A 17,853-nucleotide genomic window follows, 5' to 3' on the forward strand; every position below is an offset into this window, starting at 1 on the left:
GAGATTAGAATGAGGTCCTTGGTGGTTGCCCCAAAGAGTTTACAATCAAATTTGTGCTGTGCCATTCTGTGCCGTCAATGGTGGGGTTGACAAGCAGTAGGAAGCAGGTGCTTTGAGGAAAGACCAATGTTACAGCCATAAGATCACAAGGTTACTCACTTCAGTTACGTGGGGTATCAAAAGAATCATGAGATTGCCAACAAAGATTACAATTCACGTCCACATGTATACAAAGCATAATCATTTTTACTATAATGAGCAAATGCCGCTTTATCTCCGGTTTAATATCTGCATGAGAGCTGGATATTGAGAGAACTATGAATCTTTAATGCAGTAGATGCAATTAAATTATTTAATTCATTATTGAAAACACTGTTTACCAGTCAGTGTAACTGAGGCTTATCCAAGCTACCAGCCCTGATTATTGAGGCTTCTTCTTGAATATGCATTTTCATATTTAATATGAATTTGAAAGCAGTAGCTGCAATCAGTGGAGCAAAGCTTGACTTGCTCATTATGCTGTTTGAAAATGGATGCTGGAGATGTTGGTTAGTGAAAAGTTGTATCCTTCCAGATGCAGAATTAATGTGTAGAAGGATATCCTGACGTTCAGTAGATCAAAATATAGAAGTCAAAAAGTTCTGTGCCTTGAATTTTGGACAGTAAATGTTCTAACATTCTTTAATGCTCTGGTAGTTCACACATCCATTTCAGTTGTCTTAGAGTTCCTGAGCCACCTTGATCTATTGGCTTTCTCAGCATCCCTTTGTCTCACTTTCCTTCTCCGAGGCTGCAGCTTTCAGCTTCCTTTGTATTCCTCCCAGTTGCAGCTGCTAGTCCCGTCTTTGGTTGGTCTGCATGCTGCAGATGCTTGACATCTGCTAACCAGAAGATGCTTCTGGTTCCTCCTAGCTTCTCTGTCTGTGTGGGATCCTCCAGTGTTCCATCTACTCTTCTCTCATTCCTTTCTTTTACAAAGCTGTCACTATTTAACATTCTCTCCACTTAAACTGAAAAAAACCTAAGGACTTAATGTTGTTTTAGAAAAACCTTTAAGGCTATGTACCCTTATCCTGCTCTGTTACACAGTACATGGTAAATCTGAAGTAACTCCATTAACCTCTATAATGTTACTCTGGATTTTTATGGATATAATTGAGAGCAGAATCTGGTCTTATGAGCACGGGACTCAAATAAGACTATTTGGTTAAACTTGGGAAACACAATACATGTGTGCAATACAATGGGTTAAAATGGTGGCTTTTAGAATAGGTGGGTATCTTTAAAACCTCCATTTTGGTGATATGAATGGTTTGGGGAACAATGTCTGTCTATATAGCTGAGTAGCATTTGTTTTGCAGTTGACAAGACAGCAGCTGGAAAACATAAACTACGTGGGACATTTGTGTGCAGACTCGTCACCCTCTCTGGGCTCTGTGTGGCCTACAAATGCAAATATCAAGAATATCAGAATATGGTTGTCCCATAACCTTAAATCTTTATCAGTGTGCAGTCAGAATCTTTTTCACATTTCCACAGATCATATGTTTTTTGTTGTGGATTTGGTTGCAGAGGTTGTACTGTGAACTACCATGGAAGTATTCTTTGTTCTTGATGTTTTCTCTCTCTCTCTCTCATATGCAGCCAATAAAAAGAAGGAGAAAGAACGCCCAGAAATTTCCCTCCCTTCAGATTTTGAACACACAATTCATGTTGGATTTGATGCTGTCACAGGAGAATTCACGGTAAGTGATTCTGGAGGGGGAAGGAGGATTACACAGTTGTTTATCATTAGTGGAGCTGGGAGATATTCATCCTTCATAAAGTAATGCCAGAAGGGACCATTATGATCATCTTGTCTGATTGCCAGCATAACATGGGCCAGAGAATCCCACCCAGTTTAATTCATGTATAGAGTACTCCTGAGGGAATTCTGTGTCACTGCGTGGATGCAGAATTCAGGTCCCTCTGCAGATTTCTTTGCTTCCCTGCAGAAAATGACAGCTCGGCATGTGGTGTCCCCTCAGCAGCAGCACCCCCACCCTGCTGAGCATGCCATCCCCACTCCCCTGCCAAGCGGCAACCACCTTTACCTGGACCCCTCTGCAGAGTCTCATTCCCCCAGCACCTGGAACCCACCAATGACCCCTTGTGCATCTGCTGCCCGCACTCAGATTGCTCCACACAGAACCCTCTCAACCCACACTGAGCCCCTCCACACTTGGATCCCGCTGGGTTGAACCTGCCTGCCCACACCTGGTGTACCTGGCACAGAGGGGAAGGGCCCCAGGGTGTTTCTGGGGAGGCCTGGCCTTTGGACTGTGTCAGGGTTAGGTGCAACCTCACTGCGGAGTTCCTGTCCTGGGGCAGGGGCTGCAGAGGGAACTCACCTCTCTGTACAGTCAGTGGCCTGTGTTCCCCACTGCCATGCTGGAGCCTTCACATTTATTTATTGGCAAATAAAATTTGCAGAATTTTAAAATTTTGTGCACAGAATTTTTTTTTTTTTTTTTTTGGTCACAGAATTCCCTCAGGAATAGAATCCTAGAATATCAGGGTTGGAAGAGACCTTAGGTGGTCATCTAGTCCAACCCCCTGCTATAAGCAGGACCAACACCTACTAAATCATCTCAGCCAGGGCATTGCCAAGCCGGGCCTTAAAACCTCTAAGGATGGAACCTGGTTACTGGACGTTTTGTCTGGTTGTCGAACCTGGCACCAATACACTCCAGAAAGATTGTCTGTGGGCCAGTTTTTTACTATCTGTTCTTAGCTGAAGTGGATAGTGAGCCAACTTTTTTTGCATTGCTGGGCCAGGGCAACAGAGAAGGTTAATCTGTGCCTGACAGCTATGTCTCACTGAATTCCAGATCTCTTCTTTAGGAAGCAGCCAGCTCCACACAAACACGCATGCTAGTGCGCGGCATGTATTTTCCTAAAATTAATGGCATCTATTTCGCTTTATCTTTTTTATTGATGTGCAGAATATTGAGAGGAGAGGGTTATGCTGTAATCTTGCTTACAGTAGTAGTTTGTATGGCTGTCTCTGGGGCTCTCCTGAGCTAACCAAAATGCAACAGTTTGTCACATCTGACTAGCGGATCCACCAATCTGTTCTTGAATGTAGACTAGCTGTTGAGGGGGGAGGAGCCATATCTTGAGGCCAATCTGTAAAGTCCCTAACACACTGGTATGAAAAACAATAATACCAAATTATTCAGTGTCTTTTGTGAGCTTGACGAATGTGGTCGCCAAATTTATTTCACCTGTGGCTGAAGCCATGTGTCTCTGTTGAAATTCTGTTTTTAATGTTTGGGAGACACTCCGTTAGATGCTGTTAGAATTACCACATGGTCACAGCCAACACTGGGCCAAAATATGGTTTGGTGCCTATCGAAAAATTGCGTCACAATAGCACCAGGAAGCCTGAATCAGGATCAGAGCCCTGATTGTGCTGGGTGCTATGCAAACGTGGTAAAAGAGCTTGCAGACTAAATTACCACTATAGTCCTCTTACAAGTGGATAGTCACATAATAGGAAATTTCTTGTATTTCATAGAAGACTTTCCTGAACCAAAACACTGGATCTGCCTTTTCCTCTTTTGAACTTTGGGAGCTGGATCTGAATGTTGGGTTCAGAGCTATGGGCCTTTTCAGAGCCTGCTGATTTCAGTGGAACTCCACATGAGCATGAGAATTCGTCTGCATGGATCGGACGGCAGTATCTGGATTTAGATTTCAAACCTAGGTTGCTGGGCAATGAGAAGGGGTTAATCCAATGAGCCCTCTCACATGGAATGAAAAATCTCGGAAACTGAGTGGCTGAACTAAACGTTTTAAACAACCTTAGGCTGAATGTAGACGCTGCATCCAAGAGTGTGGTGGTAACTGCTTGGAATGTCTCAAACAGGGTATGCCAGAGCAGTGGGCTCGGTTATTGCAGACTTCCAACATCACCAAATCGGAGCAGAAGAAAAATCCCCAGGCCGTGCTCGACGTGCTAGAATTCTACAATTCCAAAAAGACCTCCAACAGTCAGAAGTACATGAGTTTCACAGGTATGTAGTAAATCTCTGATTCTGCATTACTGAGTGTGAATCCCTGATAAGTCCTTATGATTTTTCTTTTAAAAATTAAAATAAACAAACAAATGCCAGAACACCTGGAGAGTTGTTTTTACAAAGGTAATGCGATGTTCTTCTGCTCTGCCAGCAGCCTTTCTCCTTTGAAATCCAGCTTGATTGTCTCTTCTAATTCCTTTGCCAAATGGCTGCAGTTGTGAATAAGGAAGTCTGTAAGATGGGCAGGTCCCAAAGCACACAGTACTTTATGGATTAAAACCAGCACCTGGAAACTAACAGGCAAATCTGCTCCCAGTCAGAGAGTTTCTTTTGTAAGAGGGCAGCTAAATTCTGCACCAGCTTGTTTCAGGATGGATTTAAGAGGGATGGATTGAGTACACTGTGGTGAAGGCATCTCAAGCATAGGACCCTAGGATGTAGCTGCAGGGAATTGCATCTTTTTACCCCAGGGAGCAGGGAATTTGTCCCCATTATGGTTGCAGAGTTTTAGATTTCCTGTTTCCTTATCTCACAGTTGGCAACCTGCTTGGGGAACTCGCTAACTCGTGTCACACCTAATTTCCTGCAGAAACTTTTCTTGGCTTGTAAGAAACCTGGACAAGTTCCAAGCCATGTATCACTCACAGGTAGCAACCCAAAAAAGTCAGGAATCTTGAAAAATAGCCTCATGTTCTCTTAAACTTAATTGGATTTGAAATGATTAGTGCATTTCTGTGGCAGTGAGGCTGGGGCTGTGGAAGTCGTGGTTCTGGGGCCTCTTTTCAAAACTGGTCGAAGAAGCAAGCAATGTCTTGGAATTTGCAATAGCTTCCCTTGCTGTTGTCTGTGTGCTCAGTGCCTTGGTTCCTTGAGTGCTTCTGCACAGAATTTTGCTCACTGTCATTTTTCAACCTTCTGGAAAAGCCTGGATAAGACCCTGGCTACATGTATTGCATTTACAGTAGGGGCTGGTTTACACAGAGGATCAGAGCCTGCTGTTGCTACCAGCTAAGGTCACAGGCTTGTTACCCACTAAATACCCTGGTGGTGGCTCAGCATCTGAGATGCTGCATTCCAGTGCTGGGTGAAGTGACATGTCTATCTTGGAAAGCATTTCTGAACTTTTCTGAACAAAAGATGTCACATTAGTAGTGGGACAAAAACATGGAATATCTACATCTGGAACCATACTTTAAGCCTGCTTCACAATACTCTGCCCTTTTTTATTTTTTTTAAGTGTGAAGCTGTTCCCAATCATCTGCTAACCTTGCATTCTTTAGAGGCCAAAGATTGAAGAAAAACACTTTTGAGCATTTCTGAGTTTTCCATTTGTATTAATGGGGCTCAGTAAGCCATTTTGGAGTCTTGTGGCTAAGGCACTGGACTGGGACCCAGGAGATCTGGGTTGAATCCCTGGTTCTGCCACAGACTCGCTGTGTGATGCAGGGCAAGTCACTTAAACCCCTTAATCACTCTGTGCCATGATTCACAATCTGTGAAATGGGGATAATACTTCCTTTTGCCTACCCTCTGTTTAGCTTGAAAGTTCTTAGGAGCAGTGACTGTCACTATGGGTTTGCGCAGTGCCTGGCACACTAGGGCAGCAATACAAGTAATTTATAATAATTCCAATTGTATCTGTTCTGTTTTGTTTTCAGATAAATCTGCAGAGGAGTACAGTTCATCAAATACATTGGTGAGCTTTTTGGTTTTTATTAATGTTTCTTTCATAGAATCATAAAAACATAGAAGATTAGGCTTGGAAGAGACCTCAGGAGGTCATCTAGTCCAGCCCCCTGCTCAAAGCAGGACCAACTCCAACTAACTCATCTCAGCCAGGGCTTTGTCAAGCCGGGCCTTAAAAACCTCATATATTTCTTATATTTTAAGTTTTAAAATGTGCATAAAATAAAACTATAACTGTAGAGACATTTTTATACACCTCTACACCGATATAATGCGACCCAATATAACACGAATTCGGATATAACATGATAAAGCAGTGCTCTGGAGGGGCGGGGCTGCGCACTTCGGTGGATCAAAGCAAGTTCGATATAATGCAGTTTCACCTATAATGCGGTAAGATTTTTTGGCTCCTGAGGAAAGCATTATATTGAGGTAGAGGTGTATTTAATGTCAACATCCTCTTTCACTTCTAGGCTACCCAAAATGTGGCTAAGCAGCGAAGTTCCCTCTAAGCTGTGAGCTGCGTAGCCATGCAGCTGACTTTTAAGCACTGTGCAGGTGCTCGCGGCTGCAGCGGGGAGAGATGCTTCTCCCCCAACCCTGGACCTGCAGGGGCACCCCCGTCCCAGACAGTACCGGGTTTATCATGGCGCCACGGTGCCCGGCCCATGCTCAACAGGGGCCCCACGACTTGTCGCTCCACTTCACTTGTGCTGCAGCCCGGAGGCTGCAGCGCTGGCTCCTCTCCGGCTCCTCCCCTGTGCTCCTCTAGGCCCATGGGCCCACGGCTTCTATGCCCCCCCCTGCCCACTTGCTCCTCTCAGATGGCCGGCTGACGGCTCCTCTCTCTGCCTCTGTCACCCACCAGCAAGCAGCAGTCGTTGGCTACCTGCCAGTGATAGTGGGAGGTGGTGGGGCCTAAAGGAACCCACAGCCACTGCTGCTCCTCCAGGTCACCGGTGAGGGACATACTGCGGCCAGGGGAGACGTGCCCAGCCCCAACCCAGCCCAAGCCCAGAGCTGCTGCGGGGAGAGAGCTGGAGGGAGTCCTTTGTCCCCCGCTGTAGTCCCGGAGCCTCCTCCTTCACTCCAACCTCCTCATCCCCGGCCCCACCCCAGCACTCTTCCCACTTCCCCCCAACCCTCTGCCGTAGCCCCTGAATCCCTCATCCACGACCCCAGCCCAGATCCTGCACCCCCAGCCAAAGCCCTCACTTCCCCACACACCCCAAACCTCTGTCTCAGCCCTCAGCCCCTCATCTCCAACCTCACCCCAGAGCCTGCACCCCAACCTGGAGTCCTCACCCTCAGCCCTGAGCTCTCGCCCACACTCTGAATTCCTCAGCCACACCCTGCCACATGAATTTTGTTATGTACACCAATATGAAGGTGATGTGTAACACATCATCTTCATATTGGTGCACATAACAAAATTTATTCCGCACATGCGTGGAAAAATTAGAGGGAACACTGCTAAACAGTATTATTTGTCATCTTAATTTCAAAAAATTATGTAAATTGGGGTGTCTGTCATTCTGGCCTACAAGCATTTCTTTTCCTTTTCCTGTAAACTGTCTGCTATTGAGGTTACTGCTTTATATTCCAAGTGATTTTTGTTAGTGAATATTGCTGCCTTCACAGAAGCAGATCTATTTCTGGACTCTAGTGAACAGCAGTTTCCCCTATGCAAAATAATCTGGAAAATGAAAGCCAGCCTGCTTTTTATCAGGTATCAATAAATGTCTATGATCTGACTAAATTTAATTATTAGCATGCAAGATCTGATTAGTGAACTGCTGTAGATGATTCATTTTATTTCTCAAGATTAATTTACTTAAAGGTCTTCTCTCTTCTTGACCTGTACTCCAACCATTACAGCACGTGTTCAGAACCTCCTTTTACTGAGAAGATACAATTTAAAAGTTTTGCTGTTTGTTGAACATTGAGTATGTGTGTGTGTGCGTGTGTGTGCGGTATTTTTGTAAGTAAGCCAGCACAAAAGGATTAAACAAAATCATTTACAAAAATAATACCACTCCATCATCATCTTGTATTTCCTCACTACAATACCTTTATCTGGAGTGAGTTTGCTGTCACTTCATCCAGAGGCAGTGCATCCCTATCCAACTATGTTTGGGTCTGCCTTATAAAGGAAAAATAAAACCCATATTACAAGCTTTTGTAACTGTTTCCTCTTGTTGTAAAAATGCATCTGTCATTAGTAACTTAAACTGTTTAACTGTGCTAACATCTAAGCAGGAAGCAGGAAGCTGTTATCTTGCCAGGCTTTTGATCTGGGGCCTGATTCTGTGAGGTGCTCAGCAGCCTTATCTTACTAATTTTTTAGTCAGAACCTCCTCAAGTGTAACGTTCAATGCCTTGCAGAATTAGGCCCTCAAATTTTGATAAAGCAAGTGCCTCGTAGTATTTAAATGCATGACGGAGGCTGGAGACTTAAGATCAGTTAAACTTACTAACTTTTACAAATGTAACTTTGGCTTAATATTGTCACATTATTGTCTCTGTGCCAGCTCTAAGGAACTGGTGGAAAACTGAAAAATCAAAACTAAAAACGAACCCAATGCATGAAGACAAGTATAACTGTTTTGGTGGGTCAGGGGAAATGTGCACTTCGATAGTCACTATTTTGTAAAGTAATACTATGATTTTTTAATCTAATTGTTTCAAAATAATAAATAAAAGTAGTTTTAGGGTCTATTCTTCTCACTGAATAGCTCTTGCTAATTTTTGTGGTTTTACAATCACAAACTAAAAAAAATAAATATTTGTTCCATTCCTGTCTCACATGAACAGGAGAATGACAATACAGGGAAACTGTGAAATTGACTGCACACAAAGTGTGCTCAGATACACAAAGGAAACTGGCAAAATAGAGAACTTTTGTTTTTACCAGTCTTTATTATAGTCAGTTTAGAGTGTCACTTCTATCAACAGTAGGTTTTAAAAAAATTCAAGCAAAAGTGATTTTGGTTTCTGCTTGGTGACTGTGCCCCTTATGTAGGAAGGGAGTGTGAAGTGTATTATTTTTCAGTTATGAATATATAGAAATAACGGCTCTATATCAGATTTGAAAAGGCTTTATAGATCCATATAGCTACTGTATCCTGTATGTATTACTGAAGTAGGGCCTATCAATATTGAGCCTGATCCACGACACGAAATCTGATTTCAGCCTTATCCTTTAACTTTGGGAAAGTGTGTGGGTCTGGATCCAAACTTCATGGCTTGGGCCCAACCCTGATCATAATGTGGAAAGGGGTGGCATACAGATCTTTCAGAGCATCAGTGCAGGGACAGTGTCTAACTGTTGCTGGAGAATATAGTGTCACTCTAAGGATATAGAGGTGCCAAGGCCGCAGTGATCTCAGCCATCCATTTAGATGAGAACAAGCCAGTCTCGTTTCTCAGCAGGTGAGACAATAACAAACACAGTGCAAAGGAAGTTAATCTGCACCCAGAGCCGTGTTATTTATTACTCTGGTTATTAAAATCAGTGTGGTGCTTCTGCCAATGCTTGTTTTGTTGGCACAGCAACGTGCTTTAGCTGTGCTAACAATCTGCCCATTATCTATTCCTGTCACGTAGGGTTGTCCCAGAGAGAAAATCTGCTGGAAAAGCAGGGTTGTTTTTTTTTGGGCGGTGGGGGGGTGGGGTACTAATCGCAGGTGTGGTCACCATTTTTAATCATATCTTTGGGAAAGAAGTAGTGAGCCTTTCTGTTTACTTGCCACGCTTAAGGAAAAACTCACACAGTCCCTAGACTTGAAGCGTGCCTTCCCTACAAAACAAATCTGAGGACTGAAAACTACCTTCACCTGTAGCTGGGTGACATGATGACTCAGGAGAATGGTAAATGAAGAAGGAGCCTTTTATTCTCTAAGAGCCCTATTCAGATCTGTCCCTGATCATCACCATCTGATGATTGTTGGTAGACTTGGTTCAACTCCAAGTGGGACAGGTGTCCTAGTCACAGAAAGTACCATCAGTGCTCCATTGCTGGCAGTCTTCTTGGAGAATCCAGAGATTAAGTTGTCTGGAGACTGAACCACTTTCTATCCCCTCAAGATCAGACTGGTTGAAGGCATGTGACACGTGGTGGGGCAAATGGCTCTGCTCTGTGGAATGTCTCTTTTGAGCACTCACCACTTAGTCACCTACTACCCCTGCTGCTTCTGGAAAAAATGTGGGAGGGGAATCAACCATGTAAACTCTCCTCCTATTCAGCCATCCTCACTAATGACAAGTGCCTGATCTTTGCTGCTCATACCCCTACTGTTGTTAAAATCCTCCTATATCTGCTAATGGCAGGTATCTCTGGCTTGCCTAGCTGTTAAACTTTCCCCTCCCCTAGCCCAGACAGATATGCTAGTTATGGATGTCTGCCATGCTTTACTTTGCATAGGACTTCCAAGAACCTGAGGGAGAGCCTGGACATATTTAAAAAATGGCAGACACTCACAACTGACCCTTCCAAGCCACATGTGTGTGTGAGAAGCTTTCACTGCTGCTGCCACCACCTCTGCCAGAGGACCCATTCTGACAATTAAATAGAGAACTTCTGTCTCCAGAGCTGTCAGGCAGGTACTTTTCCTGATGCTAACCATCTGCTGGAGAGAGAAACTGCTTGCTCTACAGAACGCTCTTCCGCACATGGAGTTAGCTGGATTTTCCTGGATGGGGCACTTTTCAGATCCAGCAGTTTGAGTATTTTTGTTTAATAATTTTTTTTACGTTGTTTGTCACGTAAAAGGAGTAAGGCCACTGCTTATAACACAGGACAAAAATGCTAATGATCATGGAGGTGGATGTCTTCTGGCATGGCGGGGAGCCTGTATATTTCATAATGGGGTTTTGGATATGCATGTCACCACTAATTGCTTTGATGTGGGAACATTTTACGCATAAATCGTGCTGCTTTCAGGGACATAAGTATTAAGCACATATAGACCAGATTAAAAACAAGTCAGATATCCACGCTGCAGGAGCTGTATAAAATATGGGATCTGGACATACTGCTGGTGAGTCCAGTCCTAAAATCGGAAGCGTCTTACCTAAAATTGCAATGTACTTTGTACTAGATCAGGTTTAGATGACCTGAACCAAAGCATGGGAGCCAAACACCCCTGAAATATGCAGTTTGGATCTACATCCAAAATGTTTCCTGGACACATCTCTAGATCAAACTGACTTCTGTCCTGTGAAATTCAGTTTTAATCATTACAGATGTGCAATGAGAGACAGTCCCTGCCTGGAGCACCTAGAGCCTAGTCAGATGAAAGATTATTATTATTGTGGTGCTCTGAGAAACTTCTTGGAATTGCAAGCTATCACTTTGAGTGGTGTGGGGTGTTTCCTGCTTCTGCTCGTAAATTAGGGGGGTCTGTAGGGAAGCATACAATCAGTCATCAGTCTGCAGAGAACAGTTCTAGAACAAGGTGGAGTGAGTTGTGCCTTGCTGTCTTATGGAGCAGCCTGCTTTGTCTATCTCTGATTTTGGTTACTGTGTTATCATTCTGGATTCTAAGAATAAAAGTAGTTATGTTGCAACGTTCCAGAAAGAGTATTTTATGTTTTTTGTCTGACTTCTGTTTGTATGCCATAAGCATTAGTTATTCCTATTTTACAGAGGGGAAACTGAGGCACAAAGCTCTTTAACGTGGAAACAAGCTTTTCCTGCTTCTAAAGATCAGTCTCTCTTCATACAGCCATATGCAATCGCAGTCACTTTTATCTGGCTTCGTGGTTTCATGTAATGAAAAAAATCATGTAGCAAAGTATAATTTTGACTTAGCCCCATTCTGCAATCTGACCATGTGTAAAGCTTCATCACCTTCAATGACACTTCATAACCCTGTTGATCTGAGCAGCTAGTCAAAGTTCGAGGCCCTGGGGCTGTTCCAGTTGGGAGTAGAATTCAGTGATGGAGTCCGGTTTGTTGCAACATTGTTTATTTACAAGGAATGTAGAAAATCCTGTTCCCCTGAGAATCAAACAGGGGACAATGTTCTGGCTCTCAGCACCCAAACTGCTCTTTCCAGTCAGTACCCCAAATCTCTGTAGATTATTTTCAGGATTAAGTTGCCGGCTGCTTACTCAGTGTCTCTCCCATGCTTCTTTCTTAAACACCTTTGGTCAAACCATACCCAATGGCACTCTCCACCCACATGATGCTAATTTCTGGGCAGGCGTCTCTTTTAAGTGAGGGCTTGTGGTAAACTTATTTGAAATGGAATGTGTTAGTTAAGCTTGTAACAGGTTCCCTGCAGGGACATTTCAGGATTGAAGCCTTAGCTAGTAATTTATGATGCAATACTATTTCCATAAGCCACCAGAAATATCTGATATTGAGGCGTTGCTGCATAATGCATCTCAAATTACCCCCTCATTCCCACACCTCCAGCGTGCATCACTATCCAACAGGGAATGTTTGAGCAAGCCTTTAAGAGTCCAAGAAACCTGGTCCATGGATTTTTTAGGGTCTGATGCCGCAGACATCCGTGTGCTCGTGTGAGTTCCATTTAGTTCCATAAATTCCCTAGTGGGTTTAAGTGTTTGTACGCGTAGGACATCAAATTGTCACTTTATAGCATAATCCAAGAGATCTGACCATGGTTTCTTGTCAAACCCGTTTGATAATAATTCCTGTTGTGATTTGAAGGGCTTAAATGTTAGAAGCGTGATTCTATTTCTGTGAGGAGTGATTTTAAAAAAATAAAATTCTGGGACTCCAAAGGTATCTTTTGTCTTTTAACCAAAATGCAGAATGTGAAGGCTGTATCCGAGACTCCTGCTGTACCGCCAGTTTCAGAAGATGAAGATGACGAGGATGATGCTGCTCCACCCCCAGTGATAGCTCCACGACCTGAACACACAAAATCAGTGAGCAAGCTAGAAATCTTTGTTCCCTTCCTACAGATTTCACCACTTTGGGCTACGCTGCAACTTTAGTCTGGCCAGGGTAAGAGGTGGTGCACAGCTGCACTGCCCCAGGAACATACTTGAGAACAAATTGTAACCCAGAGTCACAGACCATGTCTACACTTTGAGCTGGGGGTGTGATTCCTAGCTCGAGGAGACATACTCACGCTAGTTCTGATTGAGTAGCATGTCAAAAATAACAATATGGCCAGGGTGGCAGGAGATGGGGAGCTAGCCTCCCCAAATACGTGTCTATGATCTCAGATGGGTACAGACTTGGAGTGCCTACCCCTCCCGTTGCATGTCACTGCAGCCAAACTGCTATTTTTAGCATGCTGGGCGATCAGAGCTAGCATGAGTATTTCTCCTTGAGCTGGGAAGCACACTCCCCACTCAAAATGGAGGCATACCCATAATTCCTCCTTGCTCTGGGGGAGGAGAAAATTACTTCATGCCTTTTCATAGAGCAGCTTAATGGAGCAGCATCCAGCCATGGAGCTCTTAATGTAGTAATGCTACTTACTGTAGTAATATTTCTTTCATTGCTTGGCACGTGCTACTGCTAAGGACATATGTCTAGTGCATAGAGATCTTTTATTTTTAATCTTCATTTAATAAAACATATTTCTCCCCAACACAAAGGTATACACCCGTTCTGTGATAGAGCCCCTTCCACCACCTCCTACCAGAGATGTGGCCACCTCGCCTATCTCTTCACCCTCTGAAAACAACACAACATCCCCTGACACAATGACCAGGAATACAGAGAAACAGAAGAAAAAGCCGAAGATGTCAGATGAAGAAATCTTGGAAAAATTAAGTATGTCAACTTTGAAAATCCGTATTCTGATTTATTTGGTGTCTTAGGCCTTGTCTACACCACAAAGTTGCAGCGCTAGTGAGGGGGTTACAGCGCTGCAACTTAGGAGGTGTACACATCTGCAGGGCATTACCAGCGCTGCAACTCCCTGTTTGCAGCGCTGGCCGTACACCCGGTCGAACCTCGAGTGTAGAGGATCCAGCGCTGGTGATCCAGCGCTGGTCATCAGGTGTAGACACTCACCAGCGTTTTTCTTGACCTCCGTGGAATAAGCAGGTATCCTAGCATACCTGAGGAAGCCTCTCTGGTAATCAAGCAGGTATCCTTCCCCGCGGTTTGCTCTCGCGTTCCCCGAACCCCCCCCCACAAGCAGGTCTCCTTCCCCGCGGTTTGCTCTCGCGTTCCCCGAACCCCCCTGCAAACCGCGGGGAAGGAGACCTGCTTGCGGGGGGGTTCGGGGAACACCGGAGCAAACCGCGGGGTAGGAGACCTGCTTGCAGGGGGGTTCGGGGAACGCGAGAGCAAACCGCGGGGAAGGAGACCTGCTTGCAGGGGGGTTCGGGGAACGCGAGAGCAAACCGCGGGGAAGGAGACATGCTTGCGGGGGGGTTCGGGGAACACCGGAGCAAACCGTGGGGAAGGAGACCTGCTTGCAGGGGGGTTCGGGGAACGCGAGAGCACACTGCGGGGAAGGAGACCTGCTTCCCCGCGGTTTGCTCTCGCGTTCCCCGAACCCCCCTGCAAGCAGGTCTCCTTCCCCGCGGTTTGCTCTCGCGTTCCCCAAACCCCCCTGCAAGCCGCCCAACAACGCTGCAGTGTGGCCACATCTAACACCACTTGCAGCGCTGGTTGCTGTAAGTCTGGCCACTCTGCAGCGCTGGCCCTATACAGCTGTACTAATACAGCTGTAACAACCAGCGCTGCAAAATTGTAGATGTAGACATACCCTTAGAGGCAAATTCCGTTCCCAAATCCTTACTAAGCAGAGATCCTGTGACAGTTACATTCTGAGATCACTCACTTCAGACTTCACTTTATGACTCAATGTTTGTGTTATTCAGTGACCAATTCAAGTGCAAATTTAAGCACCGAGAGCCTTATTTTCAGGCATGCTGAGCACGCTGATTGCAAGTGAAGTCAGTGGGAGCTGCAGATGCTCAAACTCTGTGGCAATTAGGCCCTGAATATATACATATATATAGATATTTTTTTCAGTGTGAAAGCTGAAGCCAACCTAGATATTGCTTTTTCTCAACTCTAGGATAATTATAATTAACTTAGTTAGGCTGAAGGTGAGCAAAGCTTATTACTATGACTACAAACCCCCCCCCCCCAAAAAAAAAAACCCCAAAAACAACAACTCCTAAATAAAATCAGCAAAAGGATATAGCTAGAAAACTTCCTCATTGCTCTCCTCCCATAGATACCATGGTCTAAAACAGGGGTAGGCAACCTATGGCGAAGGCAGCATTGGAGCTGATTTTCAGTGGCACTCACACTGCTCAGGTCCTGGCTACCGGTCTGGGGGGCTCTGCATTTTAATTTAATTTTAAATGAAGCTTCTTAAACATTTTAAAAACTTTATTTACTTTACATACAACAATAGTTTAGTTCTATATTATAGACTAATAGAAAGAGACCTTTTAAAAACGTTAAAATGTATTACTGGCACGCGAAACCTTAAATGAGAGTCAATAAATGAAGACTCAGCACAGCACTTCTGAAAGGTTGCTGACTCCTAGTCTAAAGGGATTGGTGCCCAACATGAGGCAGGCACCTTTTTGAAGGCGACTGATGGTCAGAGAGTTGGTTGCTCACTCACCACTTTCTATAGATCAGGCCATAGTTAGGAGTCTCAAACATTGAGATGCCCCAAATCACTGGTTGCTTTGGAAAATATAGGCCCAGGTTTCCATCATGTCTCCAAATGGTTTCAACATTTGCTTTCTATTTGTAACATTTTAAAAGCATTCTGGTACTGTGGGTGCCTTTATCATTAGCAATACAGTACAGCTGAGACCAGCAGCAACCCTCAGAAAATCTCCCCCCATCTTCCCAACAAAACCAATAAAAGAGACTTTCCTCACTAAAATTCCTGCTCCCTTAAACACAAGCTTTTACCAGGCCCTGCTCCCTTCAAACGCCTGGGTAAAATTGCTATGGTGAAGGTCCCCAACCTCTGACTTTTAAGTAGTCAGTTGGCACAAGCAAATTTTAAACATGAGACAATACAACATAACTTGCAGATCAACTGTAATACAAATATGAATCATAATGAAACCCAGGACCAGCTCCTCAGCTGGTATAAATTAGGGTAGCGCCTCTGAAGTCAATTAGGAAAAACTTTCTAACTATAAGGATAGTTAAGCTCTGGAATAGGATTCCAATGGAGATTGTGGAATCCCCATCATTGGAGGTTTTTAAGAACAGGTTGAGTAAACACCTGTCAGGGCTGGTCTAGATTGACTTGGTCCTGTTTCAGCGCAATGGTCTGGATTAGATGACCTCTCGAGGTCCCTTCCAGCCCTACATTTCTGTGATTACTGTTATCTGTATTACCATGGTCCCCAGTCATGGACCTGGACCCCAGTGTGCTCGATGCTGCCCAAACACAGGGCCAGAAGACAGTCCTTGGCCCCAAAGAGCAAAGGAGTGATTATTGTGTAACAAAAGGCTACTAAATAGAATCACTTGAGTAATTTAAGGTAATGTGAGTGCAACACTTGCAAAGTCACTACAGCTATATTGTATAAATGTGTCAACCTTGCTGGATCTGCTTTAAAGGGCCATGTGTTCTGCATTGTGTTAATTCTTTCACATTGACGCCTTTAGCAACACCCTCTGGCGGCTGCAAGATTGTTTTTTTGCTGGAAGCTTTGCCATCTGTTGTCTCCCCAGTGTAATTCTATTGAAGGGAGCAGAGTTGAACATGCTCATACTGGGGTACAAGTTGGCTCATAGATGGGTCTTCTGACAACCACTTACAGCTCCTGCAAACATAATTAAGAACATAAGAACGGCCATGCTGAGTCAGACCAAAGGTCCATCTAGCTCAGTATCCTGTCTTCTGACAGTGGCCAATACCAGGTGCTTCGGGGGAGCGAACAGAACAGGTAATCATCAACTGATCTATCCCATCGCCCTCTCCCAGCTTCTGGTAAAGTTTAACAGCTTTTCTTGCAACTACAAATATAGAAAGATTTTAAGAACTTTTAGCACATATGCAGCACTTTGAAAACCTTACTAATCTCAGTGCCGCCCAGAGGATTCCGGGGGCCTGGGGCCATCGGCGGCAGGCGGCTCTGGTGGACCTCCCGCAGGCGTGCCTGCGGAGGGTCCGCTGGTCCCGCAGCTTCGCTGGAGCATCCGCAGGCACGCCTGTGGGAGGTTCACCAGAGCCGCGGGACCAGCGGACCCTTCCCTCCCGCAGGCAGGTCCACCGGAGCCGTGGGACCGGCAAGCGGCAGGGGGCCCCTGCGCGGCGAAATGTCTAGAGCCGGCCCTGTTCGGTGGCGAGGGGGGACCCTTCCGTTTTGGGACCCGCCGCCGAAGTGTACCTTGCTCTTCGGCGGTAATTCGGGGGGGGAGGCCCCCGCCACGGGTCTTTGGGGCACTTCGGCGGTGGGTCCCTGAACGGAAGGGCCCCCCGCCACCAAATTACTGCCGAAGACCGGGTTGCACTTCAGCGGCAGGTCCCGCTTCGGTGGTAATGCGATGGCGGGGGGTCCTTCCGCCCTGGAGCGGAAGGACTCCCCCGCCAGCGAAGACTGGGAGCAGAAGAAGGTCCGGGGCCCGGCCCTGCAAGAGTTTTCTGGGGCTCCCGAGCGAGTGAAGGACCCCGCTCCAGGGGCCCCAAAAAACACTCGTGGGGGCCCCTGCGGAGCCCGGGACCTGGGGCAAATTGCCCCTCTTGCCCCCCCCCGGGCGGCCCTGACTAATCTTGCCAACCTCTTGTGAGGCAGGAAAGTATTACCCCATTTTACAGATGAGGATACTAACTCAGAGTTTAATAATATCACAACTCCTCCTAAATCCTGTCATTACTCCTCTCCAGCAGTTATCAAATTTACAGTGTGAACCCAGGGCCCGTGCCTTACACTGGAAGAGAGGTTTCTTGAGCCCTTGCCCAGCAGTTCATCCTCAAGGAGCAAAGGTCATTTCTATAATTGTGGTGTCAATTCTCGGTTTGTGTAGTTGGGCTGCCCCTTTTTTCCTCTCCATTACTTCTGTCTGCCCCAGATCCTGTGATTTGGCCATGCCCCAGTGATGTCTGAAAACAGCTTGTTTTTACATCGCTCGCCACTGGGTTTCCAGGCCTCATTACTAAATGCAAAGTGGTCTACAAAG

At 45.3% G+C, this 17,853-nt stretch overlaps 1 protein-coding gene across 1 annotated transcript in view; it reads left to right on the forward strand.

Annotated features, from left to right (window-relative positions):
* The window catches only part of PAK1 (p21 (RAC1) activated kinase 1), a 111,979-nt gene that overhangs the window by 61,294 nt on the left and 32,832 nt on the right, over positions 1-17,853 (forward strand). The window contains exons 3-7 of the mRNA XM_050941508.1: positions 1,645-1,745; positions 3,911-4,058; positions 5,720-5,757; positions 12,531-12,647; positions 13,329-13,506. Coding sequence (XP_050797465.1) covers positions 1,645-1,745; positions 3,911-4,058; positions 5,720-5,757; positions 12,531-12,647; positions 13,329-13,506 — 582 coding nt within the window. The remainder of the gene's footprint in view (positions 1-1,644; positions 1,746-3,910; positions 4,059-5,719; positions 5,758-12,530; positions 12,648-13,328; positions 13,507-17,853) is intronic.

Source organism: Gopherus flavomarginatus, chromosome 1 (assembly GCF_025201925.1).
Source record: "Gopherus flavomarginatus isolate rGopFla2 chromosome 1, rGopFla2.mat.asm, whole genome shotgun sequence".
Classification (NCBI taxonomy): Eukaryota; Metazoa; Chordata; order Testudines; family Testudinidae; genus Gopherus; species Gopherus flavomarginatus.